Source organism: Micromys minutus (assembly GCF_963924665.1).
Source record: "Micromys minutus genome assembly, chromosome: 17".
NCBI lineage: Eukaryota > Metazoa > Chordata > Mammalia > Rodentia > Muridae > Micromys > Micromys minutus.
In genome coordinates, this window is record NC_137952.1 from 10,897,317 (window position 1) to 10,917,254 (window position 19,938).

The window sequence follows — 19,938 nt, forward strand, 5'->3', positions numbered from 1 at the left end:
TGCATGGTGGGGCATGTGCTGAATATATTCCCAAGAGTGGTATTGCTGGTTAAGTTACACAATGGAACACTACTCTGCTACTAAGAACGAGGACATCCTGAGTTTTGTAGGCAAATGGATGGAACTAGAAAATATCATTCTGAGTGAGGTAACTCAGACCCAAAAGGACGTGTACAGTATGTACTCACTAATATGTGGATATTAGCAAAAAAAAAAAAAAAAAGAAAGAAAAGAAAGAAAAGAAAAAGGTACAGAATACCCAAAACACAGTCCACAGAACTCAAAAAGGTCAACAGGTGAGATGCTTCAGTCCACCTGGGAGGGGGAGGAGCCTAAGAGGGAAGGGGCGGGGCATGATCTGGTGTTGGCTGGAGAAAAAGGACTGAAGCCCTCAGGAGGTAGGAAGTAGGGAGGACTCTCCAGAATGCACCAGAGACCTGTGAGATAAGAGACCCTCAGGACCCAAAGGGTGGGGACCCTAGATAAAATGTCATACAGTTGGGAGAACACACCTCCAACAGTAAGGGATGGGGTTGCTACCCCACAGTCAAAACCCTGACGCATAATTGTTCCTGTCTGAAACAACTGCAGGAATGGAAATGGAGAAGAACCTGAGGAAAAGAAGGTCCAGGGACAGGCCCAGAGGAGGATCCAGCTCAAGGGGAGGCGCCACCTGACACCATTACTGAGGCTATGGAGCACTCACAAAAAGGGACATATCGTGACCACCCTCTGAAAGACCCAAAAAGCACCTAAAAGTGTCAGATGCAGATATTTGCACCCAACCAACAGAAGCTGGTGACCCTGCGGTTGAATCAGGGAAAAGATGAAGGAAGATAAGGAGGAGGGCGACCCTGTAAGAGGACCAGCAGTCTCAATTAACCTGAACCCCTGAGATCTTTCAAACACTGGGCCACCAACCAGACAGCACACACCAGCTGATATAAGGCTCCCGAAACATATACAGCTGAGGACTCTCAGGTTTGGGTTCAGTCAAAGAAAATGCACCTAACACTCAAGAGACTGGAGGACTCAGGGAGTTTAGAGGTTTGGCGGGGTTGGCTGGGTGGGTGGAGTGGGGACATTCTCTTGGAGAAGTGGGGAGTATCAGTTGTGGAACAGTAGAGGGTGGACCGGGAAGGGAATAAAATCTTGAGTGTATAAACAAACAAATAGAAAAAAAGATATCAACCTTTGAAAGCAAGGTGGGAGTGGGGACACTTATAATTTTGCAGCATTCATAGCTGGACAACTGGGTTCCTTTCCATCCCCCTCGCCTATCAGCTGATAAACTAAAATAATAATAATAATAATAATAATAATAATAATAATAATAATAATAATAACTAAAATGTCTTGGCTTTATTTTCTTCAGGGGTCAAATGAAGATAACAGTCGCTGTCTCATGAGGTGCTGGGAGTTTCAATGAAGGACAGCACCCAAAACACGGTATGCATAATGGCTTCCCATTATTGTCCCCACTGACCACTTATCACTGCCTGCTGGGCAGCCTATGTGACTGTCCCAGTGAAGGAGACTGTCATTAGCTCTTCACAGGACAATGGTGGGCAATCCTGAGGTCACAGGATGAGGAAGGATCTGACCATTGGAAAGAATGGCTTCTTTTTACGACACAGCCTTAGCATTTACTTCTCACCTATCCTAACTGGATATAAATTCCCGGGAGGAAAGGACTGCCACATACAACTTGTGTATCTGTCTTCAGACTGGAAATATCTCAGAGGGACTCTGTGCAGTGCATCATTAAAGACAAAGATGCCAGGAGAGCTCAAAGACAGAGGAGAATGGTACCCACAAGCCTGCCAAATGGAACTCCTCGCCCCATCCACAGCATACATAAAAAGGGACTCAGGATGGCTCAGATGCCCAAATGTAACAGTGAAAACCAAGCTCTCACTCCATCTTTTTATGTTTTAAAGACTATTTTGAGACACGTCTGTCGTACTCCAAGACATTTCCGTCCACATCACTCTCCTGTCCCCCCATCCATCTGCGGGTCCACTGGTCCTCTTCTCCCCTTACGGCTCAGACACTTTTCAAAATCTAGAAAAGATATGCTATCGGTCTGAGAAAAATGATAGTCTTAAAAAGAATGTAGAGCTGCAAGTCTTTGGCCCCTTGGATTAGGGTCACATCAAACACCCAAAGTACAAGCAACAAAAAATTTTCACAAACTGGACTTGACAAAATTAAAATTTTCTACTGCAAGTGATAACTGTTAAAAAGGGAAACAACAAATAAATCTCAGGCCAGGGGCCTTAGTTAGGACATCGTTGCTGTGAAGTTGGCCAAGGCAACTCTTACAAAGGAAACCATTTACTGCGGTTTCAGAGGTTCAGTCCGTTATCAACATGGCGGCATGCAGGCAGACATGATGATAGAGAAGGAGCTCAGAGTTCTACATCTTGATCCACAGGCAACAGAAGGAGAATGTCACACTAGGCTTAGCTTGAACATAAGAGACCTCAAACCCCGCGTCCACAGTGACAAGCTTCCTCCAAGAAGGCCACCGTGAGTTAGTAATGCCACTCCCTCCTGAGCAAGCATTCAAACACATGAGTCTATGGGGACCATTCCTATTCAAAGCCCCACAACAGGAGGAAACTTTTTAAGTCATATATTTGAAAAAAGACTTACTTGGACACTAAAGAGTTCAACAAGAAGATAAATAACTTAATGTAAAAATGGGCAAAGGAGTTGAACAAACATCTCTCAAAAGAAACTAGGTGGCACATGCCTGTAACCCTAGCATTTGAGAACTGGTGGCAAGAAATCCAAGAGTTCAAAGCAAACCTGAGCACACAATTCAAGGCCAGATTGTGTCGCGTGAGATTCCATCTCAAATAAAAGGACATAATTAATATACAATACCAATAAGCACATGAGACCAACTGCTGAATAGCTACCGAGACAAACCAAACCCACAAAGAGATGACACTGTCCACCATAAGGCTGGCTGCATCAAATAAGCAAGCAAAGAAACAGTCAAAGCCCCCAAACAGGTACAACTGTGGCCAAGGCAGAGGGAAAAGAGGACCCTCATGGCATTTCCGCTAGGAGGTGATGTAGCCACTTTGGAGAACTGCTTAGCAATTCTTCAGAACACACAATTACTATATGGTCCAGCAATTCCACCCATTGGTGTTTCTACCTGCTTGTCCTGGCTTTAGTCCCCACACAAAAGCCACATGTCTGTGTTCACAGCAGCATTGTTCCAATAGCTTAAAAAAAAAAACTAGAAGTCAAGGCCTCCTCAGTGATGGACACTGGTGAAATTGGGCTAGCCTCACAGTGGAATATTACTTGACAATGAGGAGAAAGTGAGGCACACTGCCTGAACCGTGCTACCACTGCAGCAATGCCTTACTGGGGATTCTATTGCTTTGATGAAACTGCACCGTTCATCATCAAAGGAAGTCAGAACAGGATCTCAAGCAGGGTCGGAGCCTGGAGGCAGAAGCTGACGCCGAGGTCATGGATGGGTGGTGTTTAGTGGCTTGCACAGTCTGCTTTCTTATAGAACCCAGGAACACCAGCCCAGGGTTGGCACCACCCACAATAGGCTGGGCCTTCCCCCACCAGTTACTCATTAAGAAAATGCCCACAATCCAATCTTATGGAGGTATTCTTTCAATTGAGGCTACTTCCTTTCAGATGACTGTAGCTTGTGTCAAGCTGACATAAAACTAAAGGCAGGACAAACAAGTAGAAAAAACACAAACACCACACATACTATAGTCAGTTACTTCCCCGACACCATCCAACAAATGCCAGTCACTCTCCAGCCCTAACCCAGCGGTTGGAAACTTACCAGCAGTACTCCGATGAGCTCGTCCCACCCATCCTTACCCTAACAGTTTTCTCCAGCTAACTTGCCAGGTAGCAAACGTTCCTGAGAGCTGACCATGCTGCCTTTCTGTTTAACAAATGTCGTCTCTAGAAACTCTGAGCACACCAATTTCCACCTTTCAAGTTTTTTTCTGAATGAACACAGATATCCTGTAGAACCATCTGAATCTGTCTGGAAGATCAGGAGCTGCAGGGCTGACAGAAAAAAAAAAAAAAAAAACCCATTGTCAAGGACATTTCTGTTCATACTGTAAATTGGCCTTGGGATGGTTTATCTGCACTGCCAAGTTGACTGAGTTAACAGTCACCTAGTCCTAGGGAACAAGGGAAGTGCAGCTCAAAGAGTGTCTGTGAAGGCCATTCCAGAAACTCATGGGTCATGAGAGCTCTTGACCTAATGAAAGCATTGTCTGAGAAAAATTCGTAATGGAGGGAACTGTGAGGAAGTGGGCCTTGGTGGAAGAGAAAATAGTCACCATGACACTGTGTGGCCTTGTCTCTTCCCTTTCCTTTGCTTTCTGTCTACTATGGGGTTGGCAGCCCTCCTTGGCCAAAGGCACTCACTACCATAAAGCCCTGACCATGAGCAAGAGACCACAAACTTCCCTCTCTGAGACAGTAAGCTGAGATAAAGCTTCCCTTCCTTCAGATGTTGGTCACAGCGACAGGAAGTCAGCTACCACAGCCAGAACTCAGCCATAGACCACCATGGCCTCTATCCATCAGGATGGGTGGGAAACCGGCACTCAGACACTGCTACTTAGGCCTCAGATCTGTTGAAGTGTTGGGTGCTTGAATAATTTAAAAAACCCATGGGATGGTTCCAATTCTGAATATTTTAATGGAATACAGCAAGGAACATGGTAGAGGTACCGCCCTCCCGAAAAAACGAAAACAACCAAAGAAAGAAAGAAGGAAAGAAAGAGAGAAAGGAAAAGAGAGGGAGCGAGGGCAGGCGGAAGGAAGAAAGGTAGGCCAAAAGAACCAAGATTACTTTGCAATTCAGCAAATCAGTCTAATTTGCTTCGTGTTCCAGTTCACATCCCAGTTTAAATATAGCATGTATTTAATATGATGTGGAGCCATATTTTAACACCTTCCAACTGTGAGGACTTTGCAATTCTAATAGAAAACACGCCATAAATTAGCCTGAGGTGACGCGTCGCTTCCACGTGTCTCGAAGTGTGATTGTCTGGAATGGATCAGGATTCAGAGAACTTCTTCCCCATTCCTTCCCTTCCAGATTCTGACAGCTTTTCCTCTAAAATATTACTGTCAAATCAAAATGCAAAAGCTTCTTCTCCTCAATAAAAAATCCTTCCTCCACACTAAGCAAGACTCACATGAGGCATGCCTACAGGTAGCCAAGAGAAGCACGTGATGGAGGAGGGGTCTCCTGTACATGGTGAGCCCCAGAGATGAACTCTCAGAGTGGCTGAAGGCCAGATTGAGCTGCATCTGGCATCATAAAGAACAGAGGACACATCTGGAGGAATTACCATGGCCAGCCCCCACCCCCACCCCACTGCGTTCCATCTCTAGCTGCCATCTGAATGTTCACACCCTAGAATGTTCCACTACTGTTCCCATTTTTGTAAAGCCACAAGGCCAGATGCCAGATGGAACCAGGCCTGATCCAGGATCCTTGCCGGGAAGCAGGATGGAAGAAGGTTTTGTCATCCACCCAGGGCAGAGCCCTCTGAGACCTCATCAGCTTGTTTTGAAATTTGGTTGTTTCTACAAAGGCATAACCATTTAGGCTGGAGCTCAACGGTACTTGGTTACACAGACGTGGTGGCTCATGGGAACAACAACCACACTTAGGAGTGCCTGCTGTATGGCCTGCCATGTTCTCTCACATTCCGTCTCAACAATGCGTTGAAGTAGAGGTAGGCAATCTGTTGAAGAAGTTCAGGATGGTTGAATATTTTCAACAAAGTGGTCTTCCCTGCCTAGTGCAGGACTGGCGTGAAAAACAAACCTCAAATCACATCCAGGCTTCAGTCTCATGCCAACAGAGGAGTTAGCCATTATGGCCCAGCTCCTGTCAGAAGCACCACGGGGAAGACTGGACTTCCAAGAGCTTTGTGAGATGAGACAGGACAGGATCTGCTCGGAGGGACAATTCCCTGGCTCTCTTGGAGAGAGCTTAGGAATACAAGGGTTCAAGGAAGCCAGCGAGGGTCTGGAGAGGGCTGTCAGTGGGGGAAGGAAGATGCCAGGGTGGGTTCTGACCAGCTCCTCTATCTAATCAGGCAAATATATCAGTGGTCTAGGGACATAACTTTCTGTATTTTAACTTATTTAGTTTTAAATGTTTGTGTGCGCTTCCACAGACTCCTGAGACCTTGGCTCTCCTGAAGCTGTAGCTCCAGGCAGTTTAGCTGCCGGACATGGGTGCTGGGAATTGAACTCAGGTCCTCTGGGAGAGCAGTACCCATTCCGACTACTGAGCCATCTCTCCAGCCCAGTACTCAACTTTCTGATGGACTGTAGTTCCAGTGACCACTTTTGTACAACAGAGCACCCTCTAACTGAAGGACTTATAATAATGACATAGAAACTCTTTCCTGTGATTTAGAAATTCTGAACAATAATGTCCATTTCTGTTTGGAACCTCAAGTTTTGTTAAGAGGCCCCGCAGACTTATGTGTTTGAATGCTGAGTCACAGGGAGTGGCACTGGTATGAGGTGTGGCTTTGTTGGAATAGGCGTGGCTTTTTTGGAGTAGGTGTGGCTTTGTTGGAGTAGGTGTGGCTTTGTTGGAGGAATTCGGGGCGGGCTTTGAGGTCTCCTACGTTCAAGCTCTACCCAGTGTGGCACGTGATCTGATGATCTTTGGAGCAAGATGAAAAACTCTCAGCTCCTTCTCCAGCACCATGTCTGTCTGCACACTGCCACGTTTCCCACCATGATGATGATGTACTAAACCTCTGAAATTGTAAGCAAGCCCTAAATTAAATGTTTTCCTTTGCCAGCGTTGCTGTGATCGTGGTGTCTCTTCCCAGCAATAAAACCCTAGCTAAGACAGGCTTCCTTGAAGTATGGAGCCTTCTCTACCATATACGCTCAATGACTAAAGTCTAATGAAAGCACAGTCCAGACAACAAGCCCTGTGGCACTTTGTACCCTATGAGTGGGTGCCATGAGGTATCTGTGTGACACATCTTGCTGAGACAACAGACACAAAGACTGAACCAGATTCTGGGAGAGTGGACACAGCTCCAACTCCCAAAGAAAGAAGTCCCAAAAGATTTGTGAGCACACTTGAAGGCTGCCAGGTAGAGGCTGGCATAAAGACCGTTGATGAGGTGCCGAGCTCATGCTGGGAAGAGCGATGTACCCCAGCCATTTTCTCCCAACCACAACGTGTTCCTCAACACCAAAGGGATGTTGAGGGAAAATCTATAAAAGGTTCTGAGCCACCTGGGAAGAGCTGCCTGACAGATCAGCTAATGAGGACAAAGCATCTGTCCTTGGAGATTTCCTTCACATGCAAATTGACCTAGACTGGGAGCCAGCTGACCTCTGTGCAAAAGAAAGAAAGAAAAGAAAAAAAAAGGCACAACCAGAGTCTGGTTTCTGTCATCTGAAGATTAACTAAAAGCTTGGTCCCACTCCAAAGTCAAGATAAAAGCAGGCTCTCCAAGGGTCACCGTGGCTTTGGCACAAATTAGCTTAGGAAGGCAAAAACAAATATGAGAAACACCTCCAACGTGACAGCTGGGGTGGCTCCAAGAGGCAGACATCACAGGGTGTGTCGGAAACGCTGCCAGGAATGTAACCTGTTGGTGTGGCAGCATGCTCCAGGGCTGGTCCAGGTGGCTTGTGAAAGCCATCACAGGAAAAGCACATCAGTTCGGGGCTCTTGGGGCGAGACAGGCTGCTGTGGCAACACGTCCCAAGTCTGTGGACTTGCTGTTTCCCAGAAAAGCCTTTGGACCATTGGTTCAAGTTAAAAGGATGTGTAGCAAATTCTGAGATTGAATAACTTCGAGTGTTATCCTTTCCCCTTTCTGTCTTTTCCTAATAGAAATTTCTGAGTTGGGGCTGGCACTATGAAGAAGGAAAGATTTTCCTGTCTCCTCTAAGGATCTTGTGTGCAAAACCACTGGGTCATCTCCCTCAAAATGAACTGGCCCAACAGGTTTTCCTGTTCTTCCTTCTCGTCTGAGGTCTGGGAAACAGGATCTGTGGGAGCACATTAGGGACTGTGAAGAGGGCATACTGCTTCATTGACAGCCATACCAAGCTTTTTATGTGAGTTCTGGGATTCGAACTTTCGCCTTCCTGCTTGCAGATCAAGAACTCCTACCCACTGACTCAGCTCCTCAACCCCACAAGCTGTGTCTCTGAATACATTGTTTCCTTTGGGCAGAGGCCCACCCCCAAACACATGTACCTGGGTCCCCTTTTATTTACCTAACTGACTGGGCCAAGAGTCCATTTCTCAGAAGCCATGCCTGCCAGGAGATCCTGCCATCCTAGGCCTGCCCCCTGCTTTCCCAGAGGCCAGGTCATTCCTCTATTACAACATTTATCACACTTTAGAGTAATTATCAAGAGTGGATTATATTTCTTGCTTGTAAAACTGTGAGCAACTTTGATCTGATCTGCCTTTGAATTTCTTCCAGGTCTGGGAGGGACTGGATGGTTTCTTACGATACAAAGAGTGCAGTAGGAATGAGGACTACGAAGGGTCAACAGAGGAAAGAGTGTTACTGGAGTCAGGAAGTTGGGGCTCACAGTCAGTCTGCAGATGAAGAAATGCCCCCTATATCGTCCATTCAGCTGCCCTTGGCTTTGAGAACCTGCAGAGCAGACTCCAAGAGAGGCAGTCAACTGCACACGTGATCCCACGGCTCTGAAACTTGGTCCATCTGCTCAATCGAGGCACACTCTGCAAGTGTCTAGGCTAGCCTCTCCGATTCCCCAAGGACCAGAAGAGGGGAGAGGCCAGAGCTTGTGCAAGAAGGGCATGGTAGAGATTACAGCAGCAGCTCAGCAGATTATCGCCCTGTGTAAGAGACCAGGAAGCAATCACTGCCAGGAGTGTAGATCTGTCTGATTTGCTTCTAAATGAGGGCTGTTTCGGAAATCTTCAAACTCCTGCTGCAATGGTTAAAGGGAAGGACACTTGGATGCAAACACTCAATTACCAGGAAGAAAAGCCCACGGTACAGAAAGGCGGCAATCAGCAGCTCCAGCCTCCTTCTGTTTCTCCCAGTGAAGTCAGCATTTTCTGTCTTTCCCAGCCCAGCTGGGATTTCACATTCTTAAATTAAAAGCCCAGGAAAAAAAAAAGCTTCCTTATTTCTTCTGCTAAATGGACCTCCGGCGGTTTTATTCTAACTAAGACATCCACAAGTCTTAGGATAAATAATATCCACCCATCAAATCCCAGCTGCTGTGACACTCTGGGTTATTTCTGCCAAACCTACACTTTTCTTCATAGAAAGCTCTTTGTCATCCCTTGAAAGAACTAGGCTAACATGATCACCTCTCCCATCTCAAGCCCTTTAAAGCATCTCTAGGAGTTACCCTTAGTGGCTTGGTAGCTCGGATCAGTTTGGTGACAGGCATCAAAAGATCTTCCCAAAAAAAACCCCAAGTGTCTTTTGTTCTCAGTGATGCAGGCTGGCGAGAGGCTTGAGACCACAGAGCAGAGATTAGGCACAATTCACCGAGCCTCCAGTTCCCGCCCCCTCCCCACCCCCCACTGGTATCCCCGCAGAGGCCTGCACAGCCTACTCTCCTTTGAAGATATCATCCAGCTTGTCACTATGTCTCAGTGATTACGCTTGACTTCCTCCCAGAAATACTGGCCCAACTTTTCTCACTGTAGGCTCCTGCATGTGATGGTGGGTCTGCCTGGACAAGGGTCAGTGAGTCTTCCCACAGCACGCATCTGAGCATGTCTGTGAGGGCAGTTTTAGGGATGATTAGATCACAGGCCCTCTGACCTAACCAGACTGAACAAAGAAACTGTGGGGGTGCAGGAGAGAATGGAGGTGCAGTATGGGGCTAATTGGAGAAAGCGTGCCTCCAGAAGCAGCCTGTGAAGGGTATTCCTTAGTTTTCCCCTTCTTCCATCCTGCTCTTTCCTGTTGCCCTGTAGTGAGCAGCCTCTGCTGGGCTTCCACTGTTGTTAGAGTCTGCCAGGCCCTCAGGCCCATGTGACTACTTGACCTGAGTTCTTTCTCTCTCTGAGGGTTTTAAGTAGTCTGGACTACATTCAAATGCAAGGGACCCCACACCTCAGAAAGCACACCTGGGGTCTCTTTATGTCATCCAATGTTCCACTGGTCAAAGGAACCCTACCCATTAACAGAGGCATTTTCTTTGGCCATTCTGCTAGAACTGTGGGTGAGAATTCATTCTACCACATGGTGGACAGTGGAGGTGACCATGGGAGAGACACCAAGCTCTCAATTTCAGCATTAGCCAAATGACTGTTCTGTCAATGAACCATAATGTGTGTAAATGACACATAATCCATAGGGTTAGCAGTGGTGGCTAGATATGGTGACTAGACGCCATCAGGACACGTTCTCCTTGGTTTGATCAACTAGCCATAAATGAATTCTCTAAGCCACACGCTCTAACATGCTTCAGGGTAACACTGGCTAAGAGTGACTAAGGCATTGTCAAACTGATGGAACCCTATACAGTCTACCACCATCTCAGCTTTGTTCAAGAGTCATCTAGATCCTAATGGGCTGTGGGCATGTCTGTGGGGATTGTCTTAATTGCTGACTGATGCAGGAGAGCTCAGCCCACTGTGGGTGGCACTATCCCTAGGCAGGTGGTACTAAGATGCCTAAGAAACCTAGCTAAGCATGAGCCAGAGATCAAGCCAGAGAGTAGTGAACCAGCAAAAAGCATCTTTCCATGGTTTCTTAAGGATCCTGTTCTGCCTTCCTTCAAAGATGGACCCATAACTGTGAGATAAAATAAACCTTTCTTCCTCTATGTTGTGCTTATCCTAGTAACAGAAAAGAACCAGAATAGGCCAGGGGGGGTGGTGGGAAGAAGCCCAATGTCCCAGTGTCTGGAAAGTGAATAAAGTGAGTGGGTAGCCTCGTACAGAGGCTCTGCCTCGACTAACTCCAGTTCTAGAGCCACTTGGGACAGAGCTGAGCCAGGAGTTAAGGGAAGATGAATGTCGGAAACGAGGCCCTTGAAATTCAGAACCAGGCGTCCCTCACACTCAGCATGGTCCTATCCCCCCCCCCCCAACACACACACACACACACAGAGGCAAGACCAGTTTTCTCCCCAGAGGGTTTTTCTCAGCAGCCTCAGGTCCTGCCCTGTCTCCCCTGGGTCTTGTCACTCAGCCTGTCTACTCTGACGTCTCCCCAGCCACTCATGTTTCTGTCACCATATTTGGTGTCCCACAAAAAGTATGGTTATGCTTTAGTTAGGCGTCATTTCTTGAGGACTACAGAAGTTGGTTGGGTAGAATTATGGCAATTGTATCAGACAGTAATAGTGTCACCGACATGTAGGTTGGGGTGTTTAACAGTAGAAATCTACTGTCACACAATGTGGGAAACCTTAAGTCCAGGATTAAGGTGCTGGTAGAGAGGTTTCCTCTGAAGGCTGTGAGGACAGTGGGCTCCACATCCCTCTCTGACCATCTGTGCAGCAAGCATTCTCCTCTTCTGTTTTTACAATGTTCATGTCATACAATGTTCTCCCTGAGTGTGTATGTCTGAAACCCAAATTCCACTACGATAAAGATACTGGTCATCAGAGGCCTGCCCTATCCTAATGGGACCTCATCCTACTAATTTTATTGTCAAGGACCATGCTTTTAAACATGGACATATTCTGTGGAGCTGGAGGCAAGGTCCAGATTGTGAAAATGAATTTTGGGGAGAAAAAATAACTCTGAGAGAAAGAACCTAGTATGTAATTTCTAAGGTCAAACTCTCTTTCCTTCCCTGACACACGCACACACACACATGTGAATGAAATATACGTGCGCAAGTGCGCGCGCGCGCACGCACACACACACACACACACACACACACACCCTGCAGAAGAAACGGCACAAAGCTGTCATTTCTGGCTTCTGGTGAAGCGCCAAACCTTTCACAGCCTTCCATTGTCCTGAAACCTTATCACCAGAGCACAGCAAGAAAAGATGCTCTGTCAGGCACAAAACCCCACGAACTCCCTGCTAGGGTGACTCCTCGACAGAACATACCTTGAAAATGCTCTAAGAACTGGGGAGCCCATCAGTGTGGTACTAGCCTTTATGAATGAGAGGCAAGAGAAGCATGCCCTCCCTCCAGCTCATGTTCCCCTTCCCTGTTAGCTCTCTCTACAGCTCGGGCTAGACTGCTTCCCAGAGTTCCTGAATACCAGATGCTGGAGGTGAGCAGGGTGATGTGGGCAGAGGCAGGGGCAGAAACATGGTCTCAACCCAAGTTCACATCTTAGCTCCCTACTCGCTGGCTGTATGCGCTTGGCCTAAGTATTCTTCAGTTCTTCATCCAGAAAGTGAGCAAGAGCACAGGGTCCTGGGGTGACGGTGCGGTTGTTAGAACAGAGCAGACAACCTGAGTGGGATGTGGACAAAGGTCCCTGACACCAAGTTTGAACCCCAAAATGTTCTCTCACTATAGAGTCCTATGGTCCCTTCTAAAGCCCTCACTGGTCACCATGACCAGGACTGGAATACAAGTCACTGGAGCCCCCTTGAGAAATCACAGCTGAGGTTTTACAGAGGAGGGTATTCCTCCAGCCTCACCTCTGAGGCTGCTGGTGGACCTGAGTTCCTTCCCTGCTTTAGGTCAGAGTCCTCCCTCGTCCCTCTGCCGGAGGAGCCTCTGCAACGCCACAGCTTGACAACACGGAAAGTGGCTTTCGTCAGAGAAGGCAGGACAGAGCAAGAGGAAAGAGCTATTCATGACCTGTTCCTGGAAATGACACCCGACATATTTGCTGCATTTCTTTTGTTTAAAAGCAGGTGATAATTTGTACATCTTCTCACAGAGCATTATTCACAACAGTCAAAAGGGGGAGGGGCCAAACGTGTTGTCTGAGAGAGAAATGAAATGTGGTATATCATCAATAAAACTGATTATTATTCAGCCTTTAACTGAAGGGAAATTGTCTACATGTTATAAAATAGATGAACTTGACATGCTAGGTAAACTAAGCATCTTACAATAAAGACTTCTCCTCTACAAGTTCCCCAAACTACCAAACCAACGAAGATAGAAAGTAAAAAGGCAGTTACCGGGGTTATGGGATGGAACGAGAGAGAACATTTTTTTTTTCTTTCTTTCTTAAATGCATTCAGAGTTTCAAAAGGTAAAGTTCTAGCAATTGGCTGCATAATGGAAAAATAATTTCTGCCACTGAACTTTAAAAAGTACTTTCAAAAGTCAAGATAATCAATTTTATGCATTTTCAAGAGGGGAGGGAGAGGAAGGGAGAGTTGGAGGGACGGATGGAGGGAAGGGGGAAAGATGGAGTAACCAAACAATCCAGATCACAAAGAGGTGGGATTGCATCACTAGACACATCCAGGCAGCCTTTTCAAGGTCACCTGAATGTTGTTCACACCCATCCTCTGCATGGCAGCTGCTGCTACATCTCAGATTCACAACATCCTAGTTCCCAATCACAGGACAGTTCCGGTGATACTGCCCCAGAGATACCCTCTGAAAGTACCTTACAGCAGGCGGTGCTGAACATCAGTAAAGTCCTAGTAAATCTGACCCCACACAAAGTCTACTGCACTCCATACAGCGGCAATGCTCTCTGATGGTCACCCCCGGCTCTCAGTTCCTCACAGAGGATCCACAGTGGGATGGAGGCTGGTTTCAACCTACTCAGAGTAGAAGACAAGCTTTTCAACAAGCCGTGCCCTTGCCTTGAAGTCATATTAGTCATTTCTTCAAAATATACATTGCAAATGTCTCTCTTCTCCCACATCGACTGAAAGAAAAGGGTTTTTCAAAGGCCAGGAAGCCCAAAGGGTGAGCTCATGGGCGGAGTCCCTGAGCAGAGTCCCTGGAGCAATGCAACCCCTGACAATCCCATGCGACATGTGTGTTCATTATGTTCAGTCAAGAAGCCTATGAGACGCTTCAGGAAGACACTGCACGGAGCCCACAGAGTGGACTCTTGAGTACTTCACTCTCGCTGGAGGCAGGAGAGACCTACACCTTAGGAGGGCTGCAGAACACAGGCTGGCCAAGGGGACTCACATCCAAGACAAGTATCTTGTGCTTACTTTGGGACACATTCCCGTAGACAGAATGGCAGAAACTTCCTTATTGGACACGTAACAGTGCTTCTTGCTGCTTTATTAAGCTGTGGCTGGTTTCACTCACATACTGGAACAAAGACACCACGTGATAGCACAGAGTGCAAGTTAAACGTAACGGATTTTTCCCATTTGCTAACACTGCTGGAGGCCATTATGGGTGAGACAGAGGGTCACTAGGTAGGACCTGACCCCTGGGTTAGAAAGGCAAAAAGGACACACCCTCCATTCCTTGGTAGCTAGGAAAGACTCTTGGCATAATGATCACCACACAGGGAGGTTTCACTCATTATCTGTTGTCATTTGAATAGTGACTTACTTACTTACAAAGCTCAGAATGGAGGGAAGACGGTTTGGGGCTATCACCAAAACTCTTTCCTTTCTTTTCCATTTCTTTCTTTTGGTGAGGGAGAGGGAGAAATAATTGTGTCAACATGGCTCAAAGTCTTTAATTTGACACCGAATGTCTTCACACATGGCCTGGGGGAGGCAAGGCATCTTCTGCTGTGACAAAAGGCACTGACAAAACCTACTCAAGAGAGGAAGTCCCATGGTGGCTCACAGTCCATCGGGTGGACTGACAATCCGAATGAGTCACAACAACAATGATGTTCAGAATGCAAAGCCATCACCAACTCCTTCTCAATCTTTGTGTGTGTGGAAGTGGAGTATGGGAATTTAAAAGCACTAACATCAGCCAGCCCACAGAGGGACCGGTCATCCCTCCAAAGGACAAACTACAACCTGGTCAGCAAGGCGGTCCAGGAAGCTGGAGAAAGGGTGCAGGCACGCAAACACAAAAGAAGGCTAACCCTGACCCAAACAAATCAATGTCCCTCCTTCCGAGCTTAGATCTCAGGTCCTTTCATGAAACACTCAGGCACCAGGAGTGACACTAAGATACACAAGGACACCAGATACTATGTAAGAAGCCGTCGTCACAGTTAAGTCTCCTATACAGACAGTTACTCAACTCTGTGACTGCCACTGGCTTTTTCTCAACATGTTTTCCTTTACAAAAATTTGACTTTGTGAAGGACAGCCATGCACAGAAGTTTACATTTTCCTAGCTAAATAGTGAGATCTCTCTAAGGCTAGGGCTGGGTTAGAGCAGCTGCTCTCAGACTTGCGCATTCGAACCAGCATGACATCAGAATGCAGTGCTGGACCCAACCACACAAGGTGACTCGGTTGGTCTGCAGCGGGGACCCAGCACCTACATGCCAAGAGTCTCCATACACGGCAGTGTCTGCTGCAGCTGGACCAAAGTTTATTCTTCTTGTAGTAACAATGAAGAAAACAGACAAGAGAAAGTTTTCCAAAATAGAACCCTCCAATCAGATTCTGGCAAAACCTACTCTGATACACATTTACCTTTTCCATGGCCCTCGGGCATACAGACCTTAGAGGTCATAATTCCTGCTTGGTCCACATCCCACTGATGATGTGAATATGGTCAATTTGCTCATTCATTCGTGCCTTTGTAATGACATAATGAACAGCAACCAAAATAAGGCAGGACCTTGAAAATAACTTGTATTCGCCCTCTCAAAACTTCCCCCTACCTCTACCTCCACCTCACATTGCAACCAGTTAAGGCTCTTGCTTATCTTATGGCTTTATTAAATCTACAAGCATGACCATTCAGGAGAACACAGAAAGACAAATGAACTCTACAGACAAGCAATAATATGGCTGAACTGTAGTCATAACACTATGAAGGGTAAGAAGTGGAGATCAAATGTAAATAAAATCAATGTGTAACATTAGAAAGACATGTTCTTCTGAATGCCTTATAACCGACGTACATTTAAAAATCTTTTTACTTCACGGTAATCACTGAAGAAGTCTTGGGAGTAGGGGTGTAGCTCAGTTGGCGGAATATTCACTATTCACTTAGTGCGCATGAAGTCCAGGGTCTCATCCCCAGCACTAAGGAAAACCAGGCATAGTGGCTTCTGCTTTTAACCCCAGGAGTGGGGAAGTGGGATCAGAAGTTCAAGGTCACTGTAGGGTTCATTCTAGGGAGAGAGGGAGGAAGGGAGAGAGGGACACCAAACAGGATCCTGTGACTTTTGACAGGAAGAGGGGACCTCATCCTTCAATGCCCCCCCTTCCACCCTGCAGCTGCAGTTGCAGCCTTCAGTTTCCGCAAAACAACCCCCAAACCGAGAGCTTTTATATACACAGGAAATTCAGACAAGAGGGAACCCAGAAGTAAACAAACTCGAGGGGGTCTGGGGGTGTCAGTGCTCCTCCTAATCAGACAGCAATGACAGCACGGGCAGCCTGTCATTTCATGACTACTAAGTTAGAAAAATGAGAAGGCACAAAGCAAGACCCAGAGCAGCTGTGCCGGAGCTGTCAGGGTAGAAGTGACAGGCACAGCAGGGAAACCAACAACAAATTCGGTCCCACGACTCATGCAGGCTCCTCGTTCTGAAGCAAGTCTCATGACTCCCAACAGAAAACCACAGCGGAGCGATGCAGGAGGCGTAACGCGACCGAGGATGGGCGCAGGAGAGCCGCACAGGTGACTTTTAACCAAGTCAAAATGGTAGGCACATGTTCCATCAAGATGTGCAACAGCCGGGGTTAAGACGCGTCCACAGATTGCTCGGCTGCTGTTTGGAGGAGGATGTTTGCCTGGTGTCCCTCCGTGGGGGGCATGGGAGGGCGCAGCACCTACCTAGAGAACTCTCGCAGCTCTCCTCATCACTGTTGTCCTGACAGTTGTTCTGCCCGTCGCAGATGAAGCTCTTGTCAATGCACAGGCCGTTCCTGCAGTGGTATCGGGCCGTGGAGCAGAGAAGGGGGTTCGCTGCTGTGGGGAGACGAAAGAGTGGGTCATAAGGGAGCCCAGCAGAGCCCTTGAGGACACAGGCATCTTTTCTAGTGAGAAGCAGCATGGTCAGGCTGTAGGTTAGAGTCGCAGCTCTTCCATTTCAGAGCCTGGACAGCCCCTGACCTGGACCCACTAAGTTTTATCCTGTCTCCTTCTAAACCCTTCTCCCGGGTATTGGCTCTGACCACACCAGTAACGCCAGAGGTCAAAGCCTCATTTGAAACAGTCAGCCTTAGGCTGCCCAGCAGCTTCTATTAGCTCTGAGGCAGAGCTTAGAGCTCACAAACTTCACTTGTGGAGTCCACAAGAGATGTCTGGTGATGGAAGATAAAGGAGAACACCAGGCCCAGAAACAGCAGCTGAGTTGGAGACCTTCTGCCTCCAAGGAAGGGACCAGCCGATGAGACTCATGAGTGACGAATGATCCTTACATCTTCTCTCTCCTAGTTTTAAAAAAAATAGTGTGTGTGTGCATGCATGAATGTATGCATGCATGTATGTGTCTCTGTCTTTATGACATATGTGCATGTGGATGGAATCCAGAAGTCAACACCAGGTGTCCCATTACTTCCCACGTGATGTTTGAGACAGTCTCTCATTAGGACTGAAGCTTATCAATTAGCGAAATGGGTGAGGCAGCAAGTTCAGGAGTTCTTCCCATGGGGTTGAGATTACAGACCACACTCAGTAATGGATGCTAAGAATCTGAACTCAGGTCCCCACACCCATGTGGAAAGCGCTTTGTTAACTGCACAGCTGCCCCAGCCCCTCTGATGCCTTCTCTCTAGAGCAGACCCTTCATTCTTCCAGACCCACTAGACTTCCGGTGGTCTTCATGGCTTCCTTGCCCCCAAGCAGGCCCTGAACTTATGCAGGGCCTCTCTTGAGCCGCATCTTCACGGGGCAACTGTTCATGGCCCTTTGAGGGAACTTAAAGGAAATAGTGGTCCTAGGCTCTGCCCTTCAGAAAAAGGGTACCAACTGCATAGTATGAGGCAGACTTCTACACAAATCTTCTGTGAGATTGTTCATGTCTGACTCACTAGCTGTGTCATCTCCTAACTATACCTGTCCTGGTCCCCCAGAGTGTGTGAAAAGACAGAAGGACAGTAGTAATGACAAAAGGGGTTGTCATGGACTTTCAGTAAGAAACTGTGCCTGCACCTACATTGCATATGGCAAGAATGCAGCCAAGTGGACACTGGGCCTCGCTTAGAGGCTCTGCATGGTCAAAGCCAATCAGACCCAGTGTCTCTCCATGGTCCTGCTGTACAGTGTGAGCTGAAATCTGTCTGCTCCACTATGCCCTGAACCCCACTGACATACTCAGACATTAGCGTTCTGAGGACTCGCTCCATTTCCAGCTATACAAATCAGAAAATGATAGATTGTTTTTTTCTCTTTTCATTCAAGGTGGAAAGTTAAATGTGAAAGGTCAGAGGAACTAGCAAGATTAAACAAGCTAGGGCTGAGTTTTAAAGATAAAGGACCAATAGTCTTCTGGTCTGATAGAGAAAGGGTTCATTTAAATCACCGTAGACCAGAGAATGGCTCAGCTTAATCAAACTGGAACCAAGGACTGGCTGCAGCCAAAACCCAAGTGGGAAATCCAAAGCCACAAATCACATTTGATTGTTGTCCATGGCAACACTTCAAACCCAGCTTTTTGCTCATCAGCATCTAGCAGGAGCCTTTGGCCACCCTGCGCCCTGGTGGGTCTGTGCGCGTAGAGCATCAGGACCAATCAATTCACTTAACTAGCCTGGAAGGGCCGGATGAAGGGGCCAAGTGGGGGCTGGGCAAGCTCCTGTCCGCATGTGAGTGAGCCACACCAGGGTGTCACCCTCCTACTTTATCCTCAGACTCAGAGGCTTTCAAAACTGTCCCAGGGAAAACTAGTCTGGGCCATGTGTATGACTGTTGGTTTACCTGTGTGCGAACAGATCCAATACTGATCTGTATCTACCGCTATGTGTGTGCTTGAAAATAAGACACAGGTTGAATTTAATGAATATAACCAACAGGGCCAGAAAAATATAAAGAACTCACTTTGAGAACCAAAAAGCAAAGTCAGCAAGGTGGAAAAGCAGGCAAGGGACACAGAAGCGTTTTCCATAAAAGAGACTGCTAAATCAACCTCACCAGCAAGGCTTAAGGTCCTCAAGTACAGGTTGTTGATAAAGATGTGGAGGGAGAGGCTTTCTTCTGAATTCTGAAGGGGAAGCCATCAGCAGGACCACCTTGGAAGCCATTATTAATGAGCAATTTTACCTACTGCTCAAAAGACCTTTAAACAAACAAACAAAGAAAAAAAAAAGGATGCTGAAGTCACTATGGGGAAATTTTAAGAACTGAGCCGAATGATCAAGTCAGAGAGAATTATAACGATATAATACTGTACAGCCTGGGTCGGGTTTTCCTGGAAAGAGCCACTTAGTTACATAAAAGAGGTTCTGCTACCCTTTTCGACTCTCAGCTGTGTCATAATGACTTGACTGTTCGGATACTTCATAAACAAAGGGCACAGCTGTCTTCTAATAAAACTTTACTTACAAACACAAATAGTGGGCCATAAAAGGCCAACAGCTGTTGTATGACATAGAAAACAAACTGATGTGAGGATTCTTCCCTCTGTCTGTCCACTGGGGTTCTAGGAGCGACAGAAACCCCTAACACTTGAGCCCACCCCACGCAGGGCAGAGAGACAGAGAGAGTGAAGACACCCCAAAGCCAGCAGCAAGCTAGCTAAAGCACGTGTGGCTACCTTTGTGCCTAGAAAATGTGTGGAGCCTGAGAAGTGCTCTCCAACTTCCAGACTGGTGACTTCTGTGGCCCCACTCACACAGGCCCCGACAAGCCCCGCCCTCCAGATCCCAAGGACAGAGCAAAGTGAGCAGGAGGTTGTTTGTCACCTGGTAGACAAACGAACAGCCAG

The 19,938-nt window shown here is 47.1% G+C and overlaps 1 protein-coding gene across 4 annotated transcripts in view; it reads right to left on the bottom strand.

Moving 5' to 3' along the window:
• LDLRAD3 (low density lipoprotein receptor class A domain containing 3) overlaps window positions 1-19,938 on the bottom strand; it is a 221,703-nt gene that overhangs the window by 91,747 nt on the left and 110,018 nt on the right. For all 4 annotated transcript variants that reach the window (XM_080931147.1, XM_080931149.1, XM_080931150.1 and 1 more), the window contains exon 4: window positions 16,848-16,982. In XM_080931147.1, coding sequence (XP_080787273.1) covers window positions 16,848-16,982 — 135 coding nt within the window. The remainder of the gene's footprint in view (window positions 1-16,847; window positions 16,983-19,938) is intronic.